Source organism: Pithys albifrons, chromosome Z (assembly GCF_047495875.1).
Source record: "Pithys albifrons albifrons isolate INPA30051 chromosome Z, PitAlb_v1, whole genome shotgun sequence".
Classification (NCBI taxonomy): Eukaryota; Metazoa; Chordata; class Aves; order Passeriformes; family Thamnophilidae; genus Pithys; species Pithys albifrons.
The window spans coordinates 69574514-69589049 of record NC_092497.1 but is presented as its reverse complement, the minus strand read 5'-3'; the positions used below and the strand labels follow the sequence as shown (position 1 = coordinate 69589049).

Here is a 14536-nt window from a genome sequence, read left to right as displayed (position 1 = left end):
GTTTGGAAACAACTCCAGCTATCTGCTGCCCTTCAAAACATACTATCAGGAAAGAGACTATAGCTTAGAAGGGAAGCCAGGTAGCTGCTACTAACAGTCTACATAACTACAAAGAAACACAATTAACTGGGGGCAATGCCTGGGAGACTATCTGTTTAATGAACGATGTTTATTCTTTCTAGGTAGGACAAGGCTGGATGACTCTCCAAATTGGAATGAAGTGCACTCAGGAAGAGCTGGATATGAACCTTGTGAGATATGTCCATACAGGAGCTTTAGGGTCCAAGAACCAAGACAGCTTTACATTTTACCTCTGGGATGGGTACAACAGATCCCCAGCCGTGGACTTTTACATAAGTATCAAGGACATGGAAAAGGGTAAGGGTCTACCAGATTGACATTTTACAGTGCCTGTTTCTGAAACAAAGATATTTGAGTACACATCCTGATCCTTCACTGAGCAGTGTATAGGCCCCTGCCACCCTCCCTGTAGATCTCGTAAGTCTAACTGATGGATTTCACTGTTGGTCAGAGCTCTGATGTTCCTGATGGGGAATAAGAGGTCCTGGGATTTCAAAAGACTCTTCTGAAAGCAATGTGTTGGACCTTACCTCCCAGGACTCTCAGCTACTTTTCAAATAGAGCTGAAAATATCCTTTTAAAGATAGCTTTATGTCTGAGTAAATCAGAGCACAGAAAAATGGCAAGAAAGTAAAAGGGTAGGCAAAAGACTGTTCAGAAACAGCTGTCTTCCAGACAGAGAAACAGAGCTTTCTGTGTCTGTTTACTCTATAGTCTTATGATCTCTCTTCTTTTATTGCATCTCTGTTAGAAACCTAAAGATAAAACTGACACTGCTAAGAGTAAAACAGGGGTCAAAAGAGGCAGTTTTCATGAGCCAGCAGGATAAAGCCCCAAGCAATGTGGTTATGGCTGATCTCATGGCTGACCCTGCTTTGAGCAGAAGGTTGGACTAAAGACACTTTGAAGTCACTTTCAGGCTGAATTTCACTATAATCCTACAGTCTTATAATTTTTCTATTTCTGATGGCTTGTCTGTGTCTAAATAATGCACAAGGGATCAACAAATTCAATATGATGATTTTAGTTTGCTTTGTCTATGTTTCAGGAGACATTGCTGTTTTTATGAAACTCCTCAGAGTTCTAAAGGGAGATCGTAGCTACATTACAACTGATGTCCTCCTTGCACTGGATGGGACTGACAAGCCAGAGGAGCTCCTTTATGTGATAACTTCCCCACCCCAGTATGGACAAATAGAGTATATCAGCTACCCTGGCATCCCTATTACAAATTTCAGTCAAATGGATGTAGCACAACAGATTGTCTGCTATGTTCACAACACGAAGGAAGATGTTCTTGAAGATACATTCAGGTAAGGTATAAACCCCACATCCCAAACTCTTCCCTTTGAAATTTTAGGGATATTTAAAAAAACCTGCTCAACACAAAACAAAAGAACCCATGCCCCTCCTCCCCCAAACAAACAAATTATTATAAAGAGCTGAAATCTCTATGTGAATTGTCAATATTTGTGTAGCAAATATATTGCTACTACAATACATTATAGTTGTGACTGCTTTGCTAACAAATGCATTTCCTCATTAATTCTGAAAACATAGCCAGAGCCATATTCAATCAATCATACCAGCATCAATATTATTTTAACACCCAGGCCACAGCTGTTAAGTGGGAGAGAAGGACTAAGAACATATTTTGTGGAATTTTCCTTTGTGTTTTGCTACAGCTGGATGTGGTAAAACTGATCCATTCAGATATGAAATAAGAGCTTCCTTGTCTATTTATTTATCATATTCATTAGGTTGTGGGCTTTTTGAATCCATAAATAGCTCTTAAACATAATGAAAACCAGTCCACCTAATCTATTTTGACACCACAAAAGCTCAGAAATTTGTGCACTCATTTGAATTTTTGCACCAAACATATAGGTTTACCTATAGGCCCAGTTCAGCAACCTGATGATATTCAAGTTTTCTCAAATGAACATCTCTTGGTTATAAAGTAGAATGATGTAATGAGTTATTATCATATAAAGAGCAGATGTATTGTTACTCAAAGTCTTGCAGACAGTTTAGTAAAAGAGATCAAATTCAGGGAAAAGAAAAAGCTTTGAAGTAAGGAAAATATTTCTGAAGAAAAAATGCTTATTTCTTGCTAACACTGATAATTTCCTCTGAAGTAAGATATATGCAGGTACCCTCAAAAATGCCATGGCAGTGGAAAGAATCCAAGAAAGTTTATTTCAGAGTCGAGAACACAAAAAAAACTTGAAAAGGAAACTGCATCAAGCTGCAAAGCACAGCCTGGGAAAGAGCAAAACCTCCTGCTCTTTCTTGGGCTTTATCATCACTGCCTCGTCCTGGCTCCCCCACTGGCTGCAGAGGTCTGCAGCATCTGCTTATCTCTTTGTAGATGAGAAAAAGAGAGCCTGTAACTTTCTCTAGAATGCAGGAGGGACAGAAAAAACCCCATCTAACCACCCCTGAGAAGGCACTTTCCAGGCAGTAAAGGCTTCCTAAGCAACACCTGTCTCATTGAAGTGAATTACTCCAGCAAAAAGGATATTTACTGTTACACTCTGAAAACAGCTTTTGACAGAAAATTCATAATTGGGAGCTTATGGTTTTTTGTTTGTTTGTTTGTGACTAAGAAGAACTAAAGATTTAGCTCCTAAGAGTTGCAATTCAGAAAAGAGCCCTTTTTAGACTCTCTTATGAACAGATTCCTGATCTGAATGGCTTTTTCCATGATGGATGATGAAGATTGAAGAACATGTTGCATAGTCCTGTTTAAGACCTTTTTTTGCAGGGAATTCAAGGAAGTAGGGCATGGAGACCTCAAACAATCCTTCCTATGACACTGGGGCAGCTCAGGTGACATCATCCATACTTAAAGCAAAATTAAAATTGAAACTTTCCTCAAATCAAACATTTTAAACTACCCCTTCCACTAAAGTCAATGTGATAGAAGTTCTAGTTAGGAGATTTGTCTGATCCACTTGCACTCACAACAGAAAAAGCAAGCAAATACTCCCTGGTTTTGTGTTTCTGTATTGTGAAACACTTTGACCGAAACTAGAATTATCTTAGACAGTGTCAACCCTAGTTTGGGCAGCATAGTAGTGCCTTATGTGGCTTGTGTCACTATGACTTCCACATTACACTAATGAAAGCTGATCAAACAATTCTAGGGAAATTTCAAATGTGAGTAAACCCAATGTTTTCTATTTAGATGACTAACAACTAAATTAGAAAGGCAGACTTAAAAAAGTAAGGTTATGGTGTTTTAATACAAACTGATATTTAATAACTATTTTAATCACAACAATAGCTATTACCATTTGGAAAAGAATTTGTTTTTTGTAGACATATAAATATCCTGTCAGAATATTATTATTATTATTATTTCAACAAGGAATGATTACATTAATTATAGGAGTAGTTATGGCACAAGGAGGAATTAACTGACCAGATTTTTACTTCCCACTAAAGTATTTCAGACATAAATTTACCTATATTGTTTGGTGCTGCTGGCCTGGAAGAAAGATTTGGCAGTGCTTGTTTGGACAGATGATTTCAAGTGATTAGCAATCTGACATCAGATGCTGGCAGCAGGATACAAAAAGAACATGCTAGTGTCCTCCATTTTGACATTCTGGCTCGATTTTGTAATGAGTTGGCACTATTTATGATTCCATTTTTATCTTTTAAATGCCATGACAGATGGTAGTTCCTATAGCCAACTCCATTGCCATCAAACTGCAGAAAGCAAGAAATGTTGGTAATGGCGAAAGCAAACCATGTAACATGTCCTCCAAACTGTGCCTGGGAGTTGTCCAATAAATTTCATCAGAATGAGGAGAATACAGGCTGTTGTCCATTTCTGAGGAAACGATGAAGCAGACATAAACCAGAAATAAACAAACAAAATCTCCTAAAGTACAGAAAGGGACATCTTGGACACAGGCAGTTTCATCACCTGTGAAACTGAGTGGTGAATGAAATTTGCATTATAAATTTCAGTCTGATGTATGCAACCAGGAGTTTTGTTCCCAGGGTGAATCTTCAGTTTCATGAACTAAGTTACCTGTCTTTCACTTAAATACTATTTGTGATATCATCCAAATGATTTTACAGCCATCAAAAAAATTAGAGGAAACTGACTTCCACTGCAACCTTCTAGATATTTTGAGAGAAGGCTAAGTCTTGACTAAAGGTGTTTTACTCCTTTTCCCCCTTAGCATATTATTTATCATAATTTTCTAGTTTTGTATTGGAGTTCAAATAGCTTGCTGATAGCATAACCCTTTTACCATTGGCACAACAGCATTAGGTCAGCGCAGACAGATGTCTCCAGGTTCCCAGCTGGGAATACCATCCTCACTAAACATATTTCTAACTGCTACATAGTTCCTAGTCTGCCTATACTCATTCCCATCTGTTTCATGGCATACTGCCAGTTTACAAGTTGATCAAGCCCTAATCATGCACTGTTGGTGGAGGATGTGAAGAGTTTTAGATGGACAGTCTGCATGACAGAGTAAGCTGCACCATGACCTATTGAAAATCACATTCAAGGCACACAACAGTAGCTGTTGATCCTAAATTTTTTTAAATACTTATTTGAGTTCTGCAGTCAAGACAACCAGAGGAAACAGATAATCTGTCTAAATGTTAGCCAGTCTTCATTTCACTTATGTATGCTAGAAGAGTGCTAGCTGGAAAGCAACCAGCTGGGCTGGCCCTCATATTGTCTGAAACAACTGTTCCGCTCTACCACAACCAAACTTCTTTGCAAGGCAGGCTCTGTTCTGGCTCAGGCAGAACAAATGTGTGAGAAAATCACTTCCCAAAATGTTTTTGCCCATAGTGTGCAGCATAATCACTGAAATTTATGTAGAATGACAGGTAATTCATATGTACTGTTTGTTGATTCAAGAGGAAGAATTGTGAGATATTTTCAAAGCAATTTTTAGTTTATATACCTTAAAAAGTTTTTATTGCAGGCATGACAATCTTCTATGTACTTTCCTTCAGAAAAAATACTTTGTTAATGATCTTGACAATGAAGTCTAGGATGAATTTTGACAACTAAAAGATTGGTTTTCTCCTTATTTTTATCCTCAACTAAATTTGCTAATAAATTTCTGCAGACTATGCTGTCACTTTTATACCAAAAGCTCATATCCAGCTTCTGCTGTGGTTTAATTCCAGCCCACAATGAAGCCCAATGCAGCTGCTTGCTCACTCCTGACCTTGAAGGATTGGGGAGAGAATTGGAAGAATAAGACCAACAAAACTGGTTTAAAATAAAGACTGTTTAATAGGTAAAGTGAAAGCTGCACACATAAGCAAAGCAAAACAAGGAATCTTCACTTCCGATGAGCAGGCTGGTGTTCAGCCATCCCCAGGAAAGCAGAGTTGCATCATGCATAACGATGACTTGGGAAGACAAATGCCATCACTCCAAATGTCTCCCCATTCCTTCTTCCCCCAGCTCTATACACTAAGCATGACACCATATGGTCTGGGGATATCTGTTGGGTCAATTGGGGTCAGTTGTCATGGCTATGTCCCATATCAACTTGTGCAGCCCCAGCCCACTCACTGGCAGGGCACTGTGAGGGGCAGAAAAGGTCTTGAGGCTGTATAAATGCTGCTTTGTAGTGGATGACAGTGTGATTGTGGATCTCTTGAGGTCTGAGGTGATTAATGAATGCACCCTTAAGGACCAGAGAGCCACTTGTTGAATGTGTGATACATTGTAACCAGTAGGATCTTTCCATGTATGCTTAGTGAACTACTAACCAGTAGTGTGCTGGCATGTTATATACAAGAGTAGATAAAAGTGAAGCTGTAACTAAAGTCCTTTGTCTTCAGAGTAAGCCTTCTGATCAAACTGTTGCCTGAGTTGTCTCTGCCTCCTCTGACTGCTGCAAACCTATTTTGCCCCGATACTACTTGTCAGTAACAAAAAGCAAACATCCTTATGTTACCAACACTCTTTCAAGTACAAATCGAACCCACAGCCCTATACTAGTGACTATGAAGAAAATTAACTCTACACCAGCCAACATCAGCACAGCTTCCAACAGATTTTCTCTCCAGCCTTGGGCACCTTTATCTTTCTTCTCTTTTTGAAAGGAAATCTAACTGTGGAGCATAATCAAATCCCTAGTGTATCTACAGAAACATTACTTCTTGAGAGAAACAAGAAACTATGTTGCTATTAATAGAATAATTCCCAGCATTGAATAAGAACTTTGCAGACATGAGTCTCTGATAAATATATGGTATGGATTTCTACATTTTTAATACTACCCTAGCAACTTGTACAATTCTGATCAATATCTTAGTATTTCAGTGAAACTGTACTTGACTTTCGTAAAGAAACATAAATAGTTCCTCTGAATGTACAGAAATTTACAGATACACTTAGTGCCTAAACAAACCCACAAAGTGGGATGAAGATGAATCTTTCTCCAGCTTGGTTTCTCAAATAGTTTTGGCATTATCAGGTAGAAAAGATTTGTAACAGTGAACAGAAAAAAACAAATCCAAAACCAAACAAAAAATAGACCCTTGTCCAGGCAGATCATGCACTTTACACACCTCTTTCTATAAGTTGTAGATAAAGCCAATACTTTCACTGGCAGGTGCCACTGCCAGGTAACCAAGTGAACATAGGATGTGTAAAATGTGTATGTAGGCCAGAGACTAGAGGAAGTCCCGCAGCCAGACTATCATTTTAGATCTGCTCCATCTGTATTAGAGCTAGAAGATTAGATGAGCTCTGTTATGAGTTTTGGTCCTCAAAGACATTCCTCTGTCATGTACTGAGGTGCATTGCAATTCTTGTCATATACCTAGCTATCTACTTTCATTTTTTAAGGTTTTACACTCACTCCACCAACTGCCTGGGTTTGAACTCAACTCAGCTCCACTGCTTTTGCCGTATCAACACAGGCAAGTCCTGTAGTAAAGGTGTGCACTATCATTTCACTTCAGTACATAGTAAATCAAGAACAGATGCTGAAGACTATCTTGCCTCTCTTTGCCAGATTCATCATCAGCAATGGACTGAGGACTAAGCATGGAACATTCATGATCTCCTTGGAGGCAGTTGACCAAGCTTTGCCTACACTATCTAGGAATATGGGGTTAAGAACAATGGAAGGCACCATGGCACTTATCTCTCCTGATGTCTTGCAGCTTTCTGACCCAGACACTGCCAAAGAAAACCTTACATTCCTTTTGGCTCTGCTCCCCCAATATGGTCATCTCTATTATCGTGGGGCAGTGCTACTGCAGTACAATTTCACCCAGCAAGATGTGGACAACAGGGATGTTGCATACAAGCACCAGGGTGGGGATTCCCAGATTGACAGATTTACATTTGTTGCCACAGACAGGACTAATCAAGGCTTCATCGTGAATGGAAGGTTGCAGACTGAGCCAGTGGCATTCACCATTCAGGCAAGTGTGACCACAGGCCTACTTAAATAGCACAAAAATGCAAAAATGTAGTCATTTTAATGATAAGTGATACTTGCTGCAGTCTATTATTTAACTGAAGTATTTATCAGCTAAAATGTTTGCTTCCTGTGTGCCATTAATAATTAACCTGGAGAATTAACTACCTGATACAATGCAAAAATATAAGCAAGCAGATACTTATATAGTAAATACACACTAAAAGATTTTACATAGAAATCTCAAATATATAGTTGAGACCTGATTTGAGAGGGATTGAACTTCCTCCTGCCCTGCTTTCCCACTTGATGCCTGACCCCGTAACTTGCAGACGAGGACTGTGATGGTAACTCTTGATCTTCATGTCACAGGAATCTTGAATTACAGCCACTTTGCTTCCACAACTGGAGAGCTTGTCTTCTGTCTGAGAGTCTTTGTAAGATGCCTACTTTGATTCTTCCTTTCTTTACTAGAATCTGTATATTTCCCATTTCCCCCATTTTTAAGTAATTTACACTTTCTCATAGCCTCAGATGTATTTGCTATGATTTCTTTCATGTGTGGCATGTTTCAGTACACTAAGTAGGCCTAGTTGCATTTCTGTCAAAATTCTGGATATTTTGAAACTGATACTAATGAATAGACTGCCAACATTTCCTGATAACAAAGTTTCAAGCTATATGATGGGCAAGGAGTGTGATTTCAGCAGAGGGTCATATGTGGGAACAGCAACAACCATTGTGGAGTGCTGGCAGATTCATCAGAAGTTGTGAAAGGTGAAACGGATTTGACGAGACATTGGCCATGTCTGTTACTGTGATTATCATAATCCTTTGGTTTCCATGCCTGTTATTGTAAAACAGAGGTGACAAACCTTTGCTGGCGTTATCTTTTGCTATGAAGAAAATTACAGCAAAAATGAGAAGGACTGTGGGGGAGTGTGGTGCATCAGGGCAGAGGTTCAGAGAATTTGTGTTACCCTTCCCAGTTTCTATTGCACCCTGCTGCATGTGGCAAGTGATGGACAATCTGGGCCTGGAAACTTCTCTTGTTAAACAGTACTTAACTGGAAATCAGATGTCTTCAGCAGACTGCGAGCCAAAGTGGCTATTGCCACCTTGAGCAGGCTACTGTGCTTTTAGCAAAAGTAGGACAGAGAACGCCCTGATGTTGTAAAATGAATGTTTAACTTTGATTTAGGTGGATCATTTGAACAAAATGGCACCAAAAATTATTCATCTCCATTGCTTTTCTGATGTGGAACTGCTGAAGAATGGCAATTATGGGATCTATATTACTGCCAGGTCCCTGAAGGCATTTCACCCAAATACAGAAGATGACAAAATAATTTTTAATATTTTGCAAGGTCCTCATTATGGCTACCTGGAAAATATAACAACAGGTGATTTTTTCTATATTCTCCATATTTTGGTACTACAAGACTAGACTCCAAAACCTAATCTGTTAATGTTTGCTTGAAAGAGAGAATCAAAATTTCTTAACAAATTTCGTGCAAAGTTTGGATGTAGTAAGAAAGTTTTACAATGAAACCTGAGTCTCATGTTCATTATGAATCCTCAAAGAGTTTGAGATGATTGTTACTAGCTTCTACTGAGTAACTATTTTCTGTTTGTATCAAGAAAAAAAAAGATTAATAGCACACTTGGCCTTTTGATAAATATGTCATACACAAAGAAACTGTCTGGGGCTTATAATGGACTGGGATGTTGCTGTTTAGCTATAAAACCAAGTTGCTGTAAGTTTAGATTTTCAACAAAAAGAAAGGTTGAAAGGAATCTATATAAGCCATTATTAAGAGACTTTTGGTTCACCTGCATATTACTCATCTTTCCCAGGTGGACTCATTCAGGAAGGGTTTAGCCAAAAGGATTTAAACAACAAAATCATACTTTATGTCATCAACCCATCCCAGGAAACGAATTCAGACAACTTGGAGTTTCAAGTCACAGATGCCAGAGGAAACTCAGCGGTCCCCCAAAGGTAGCTGCAATCCTGGGTGATACGTCCTGTGGTACATACTGCTCGTCACACCCTGGGGGAAAATGAACTGGTGCTGGGCTTGAAGCCACGCAGATATGAACATAGATAGCTACACCTCAAACTGACATTATCTTTGTGCAGGTAGACAAGGATTCTTCCCCTCAAGGAGGTGAAATATAAGGGCTTAACTTCAGGTTGATTATAGTTCTCGAGCATCTTTTGGGCTTCACAGGAATAGTTGGGCATTTGAAGATCTGAGATAATGGGTGCTGAGGGATGGGACTACTGCTTCATCAACATGGTACTGCAGCTGCAGATCACTCTTGCCCTGTGCATATGGCAATGTTTTTTTCAGAAGCTTAAGATTACAATGGAGGGGATGTTCTTAAGCAATAAATCTGAGAGAAATACTTCTGCAAAAAATTAGTGAAAGAAGGTGGAGAGTACACAGCATTTAGTTTGTCTTCCACTGCTTATATTAGGTGTATTATTCAAATTACCTTGTGACACATGATAAGCTTCATAGAAAAAATAGAATATTATCTGAACTGCACTTGATGATAAAAGCCTAAAGTCAGCATAGCTCTTTGGCAAAGGCAATGCTTCTCTTTATTTCTGAAAATAGGGCTAAATGTGCAACCAACTTATTTAATCAGCAGTAACTCAGAAAAAATAACCAATACTATTTTCCTGGGCTAAACTGGCTACTCACCAACCAGGTCTCATGGCAAAAGAAATGGAGCAGAGAGCTGGCTCCAGGGGCTAAACACTTCCTGGTAGGCTGGACAGAGGACAGGTATTGAGCAGAGCTGGAGGCAGCACTTCAGCAGTTATGTGCTGTGCCAAAAGATGTCCACACACACAAACACACCTGAACATGGACATCCTGAGCATTGCCCAGCTTCTTTGTGCTGGCTCACAGATTAAGAAATATTAAAACTACCATTATATTATGCCACTTTTCATGGTAAAGTGTGACTTCTTATATATGAATAGCAATGTGCAGCACAGCATTAGGAAGAGAACAAAGAAAAAGCACTTTTTAAAGGAAAATAGGAGTTTCAGTAAAGTTATCCATTAGCAGATCAATGGAGAATTTCACTTTTAGTGAAAAAATAATATTTTAATACTGGATTTAAAAGCTTGTGATATTTTCTTTTTAGCACCTAATGATCACTGGTCCAAAATACAAGTTTGATTTGTTGTTGATGTTCCAGTTATTATCTGAATACTACTGGACTACATCTGGTTCATCCATCATCTTTAGCAAAAATAAAGCAAATCAGATTCTAAATGGGTTGCCCACAAAACTAGTATCAGAGGATAAAGGAGGGCAGGAGGAAATTGCCATTGCTGTTAGAGATAGTAAACCATGGAGGGTCTAGTAGTTTCTTTTAGAAAAGTTCAAATTGTTTTGTAAGCAGTTCAGCTCATTTTCCTTCTTTTTGCTCTCTTTCATTCCTCTCTGACTCTCACTAATTTTTATCACAGCTTTTAAAAAGGCAAAATCGTTATTGACTAGCTGTACAGTATGCAATCTGCCAAAGTTCAGTTACAGTCCCACTATAAACAGTTCCAAAATTTAATGTATGAAACACATGGACCGAGCCAGAGTGAAGTGTTGAAGAGTGAAGTATGAAGACTACTAAAGTAAGGGTAGTGGGGAGGGTCCTCGCACAGAGGCAGTGAAATCCTAGAGTCCTATATACTACAGGAGGAGAGTTAGAGGATAGATGAGGGAAGGTGGGTAGAAAGGAGGATATAACAGCAAAAATACTGGGGAGTGAGAGTATAATAAAACTAGAACGTTAATGGGACCCAGAAGAAAGAGTCATAACTTGTCATGGCCTATTTGGTGTTATGAACAAACTGTTATTCTCAAAGTTGCTGCAGAACTCCTTTGGTTGTCAGACAAGGTTCAGGCCTGGTTTAGGGTACATCAGGGTCAACCTGGAAGACTTACTACCACTTCTTCCTAATCAGATAAATCACACAAATGTGTTGATCTGGAGACAAAGACTGTTTGTGTACTGGCTAAATCAACAGTCAGAGAGAAAGAGAAATGGCTGTTCACACAGCAAGAGTGGCTGGGGAGGTGGCTTTGTTTCACACCTGCATTCCTTCCTCTCTCACAGGCTGGAGCTAAGGTGGTCTCGGATTGAAATGCAACAGACTGAATATGAAGTGTGTGAGAGCATAGGAATGGTGTCTCTGAAAATCACCAGGGCAGGACACTCAGTAGAGTCTGCCTTTATAACCGTAAAGGTAAAATCAAAAGTCAACATCCTAAATGGAAACTTAGAAATAAGTACTGTAGCCTGTTGATTTCTTTCTCAGACTTAAATGATATTTCAGTAATCCTCAAGGAGGCCATGTAATTAAATCCAGACTTATTGGGACATTGTTCTTGCTACTAGAGATGGCTGAAATATTTCTCACAAAACTGCCTGAGTTTTAAATAGAAATACTGACTAACCAAACCTGGAATGTTTTGGAGCAGTATCTCAGTTTTGATGGAAAACCAAAGCAGGCGTTTTCCTCTGACACTGTGCTCAGAAGCTTTGTTTCCAGAATGTGCCACTTTAAAATCCAGGCTTTGTACAATGTGGGGCCTTGGGACATTTTTTTTTCCTGCTCAGGCTGGAGGAGCCCTTGAACGATAGGGGCTTCAACAACATGTCCATGGCAGCCTTCCCCATTTCTCCCCATTCTGCCCTCAGCCTACGAAAAAGCCCAAGGAGGCCTCTGTATCTTCAGTGACAGCTTCTGTCTTACATCAAAAGAATTAGACTGAAAGGAGGTTATGACTTTATAAAACAGGTTTTGTGCAACTTGCCTTCAGAAATTTTATCTTTCCTCATAAAATGGAAATTCAAGGATTTTACCAGCGTCACATGCTAGAGAAATACTAATTTTTCCACTCACAGTTTCTCAGGATTATAGCCCTAATTTGAAAAAAGAAATTAATTTTTCTTCTTCTGAAGTCAGTGGGAATTTTGCAATTGACTCCATCAGGGGCTATCCTGTCCTATCCTTCACAGTCTCCAGTGATTCTACTCTGATTGTCACTTGGCTAAACAGATCAGCGAAATTGATTCCAGTATCAAGTAAAGTGTGGAAACTGGTGTCCTCTGGCGGCTCCTTATGAAAATTCAGGATGTTGCTGGAGTCATATTCAAGTTTATCCCCAATGAGTCTTTGGGGCTGACAGACAACTCTGTGCAAATGCTTCTTCTAAGACATCACAAAGAGCTAAATAGGAAAATGTGACCAAGTTGTTGCTGCTTTTCTGAGATGACAGGATGTGTCTATCCAGGGGCCAGGTATGGCAGAGTGTCTACCCATGGTAAATGGCCGTGTTGCCTCATGCTGTCAAGTAGCAATTTGAGAGGGAACGAGGCAAAATTATAAGATCAGCAAATTTTTAATGTATTTTTTTAGCCATGAGCAAGGACAGAATGCCAGTTGCACATCACAAGGTTTATTCTTTAGGTCTTTTATCATTTTTCCAGCCTGAGCAGATGCATGGGTTGACCTGCCTGTTTGAGACTCCTTAGTGAGGTTCATAGCAACTTCAGCACACAGCAGAATGCAGTCGGTTTGGTGAAACAGGTCACAGCATAGCATTTACTGCTTGATATCTTCTCAGGTCAATGAAGTATCTGCAATGCTGGGAAAGGACTTTACAGCAACTCCCTCCAAGCTTGTTCAGTTTGATCCAGGTATGAAACTGTGCACAGAATAACTCTAAAATTAATTCAGATTTTGAAAGTGTAAACTCTTGCTTTGGAGAGTGAAATATATTACATAACTGTAGCTAGAGGAGCCAAAGAGGTAGCTAGAGGTAGCTAGAGGAGTCAAAGAGACTTTGGCTCATTTTCTGGAAGTGCTGTGGCCTTTCTTTGCAAAGTAGAGGCCTTTTTACTTAGGATGAGAAGGTGTATGGTCCCTTTACATAAATTAAAATATCAAAAGTGCTAAAATGATGACAATTAGGTTGGGGAGGATTCATCCTGAGCAGAGCTGTGATATATTTTAAAGACCTCAGTCATGATAAGTGAATCCCAGGACACAGGATAAAATTAAACAAAACTGAATACAACTGAAGTTATTCAAGGCATTCAAGACTTTTTCTCATTTACATAATGCAAGCTTGAAGTTACCCACCAAAGTGCTTAACCAAAGTTAAGGAACCAAGCAAAACTGTTGTGAACAAGTATAAAATCTTCCTAAAAGGTTGCACTTCAATCTAACACAGTCTTTGAGCCATCTGCAGGTGTTTAAAACAAAACTGTTACATCTCCAAAATTAGGCTTTTCAGATACAACCCCTACAATTTTCACTTGAAAATTGCAATGGAAAACCTAAGCCTATCTACTGCAGTCCCATTTTGTACCTCTAAAACAGCTTTGTTTTTACAGTCTGTACACTTGAACTGCACCATCATTGCCCAGGAACAAATTTAACTTAATATTATTTGGAAGAAAAGCAGGAATCCAGTCAGTTGGTAGGAGCACAATAGCACACACAAGCCACTCCACTCTAGTTGCAGACATGTTTATTAATATATTTCTTTGACATCCTGATTAATTGAAATAGCACTTAAAAGAGTAATTAAAATGTTTATTTCTATTAGGAATGTCAACTAAGATGTGGAATATAGCAATTATCTGTGATGGATTAGAGGAAGATGATGAAGTCTTTGAAGTAGTTCTGAACTCTCCTGTGAATGCAGTTCTTGGCACACGGACAAAAGCTATAGTGAAAATTTTGGACTCAAAAGGAGGTACTCTCATTTGATCCTCATCATTAAGGTGGTGGGACAATCTTGTCTGAGTAGCTACCAGTTTTCAACCACAAGGTGTTCCTAACACTCACCTTTAAATCAAATGACTTTAATTTATTTTTAGAGAAAACAGGCTTGGCAGTTGCAAATGCTTTATTCTCTCGCAGAATCATGTGCACCCTCTTAAGAAACACAGCATGGAGACAGCAATGAGTACAAGAATAAGAAATGTGCCAG

The 14536-nt window shown here is 39.1% G+C and overlaps 1 protein-coding gene across 1 annotated transcript in view; it reads left to right on the top strand.

Moving 5' to 3' along the window:
* Window positions 1–14536, top strand: part of FREM1 (FRAS1 related extracellular matrix 1) — a 60725-nt gene that overhangs the window by 31636 nt on the left and 14553 nt on the right. The window contains 8 exon segments of the mRNA XM_071580270.1: window positions 183–378; window positions 1130–1394; window positions 7101–7515; window positions 8713–8914; window positions 9369–9513; window positions 11649–11778; window positions 13163–13235; window positions 14150–14299. Of these exon segments, the coding sequence (XP_071436371.1) occupies window positions 183–378; window positions 1130–1394; window positions 7101–7515; window positions 8713–8914; window positions 9369–9513; window positions 11649–11778; window positions 13163–13235; window positions 14150–14299 (1576 nt within the window).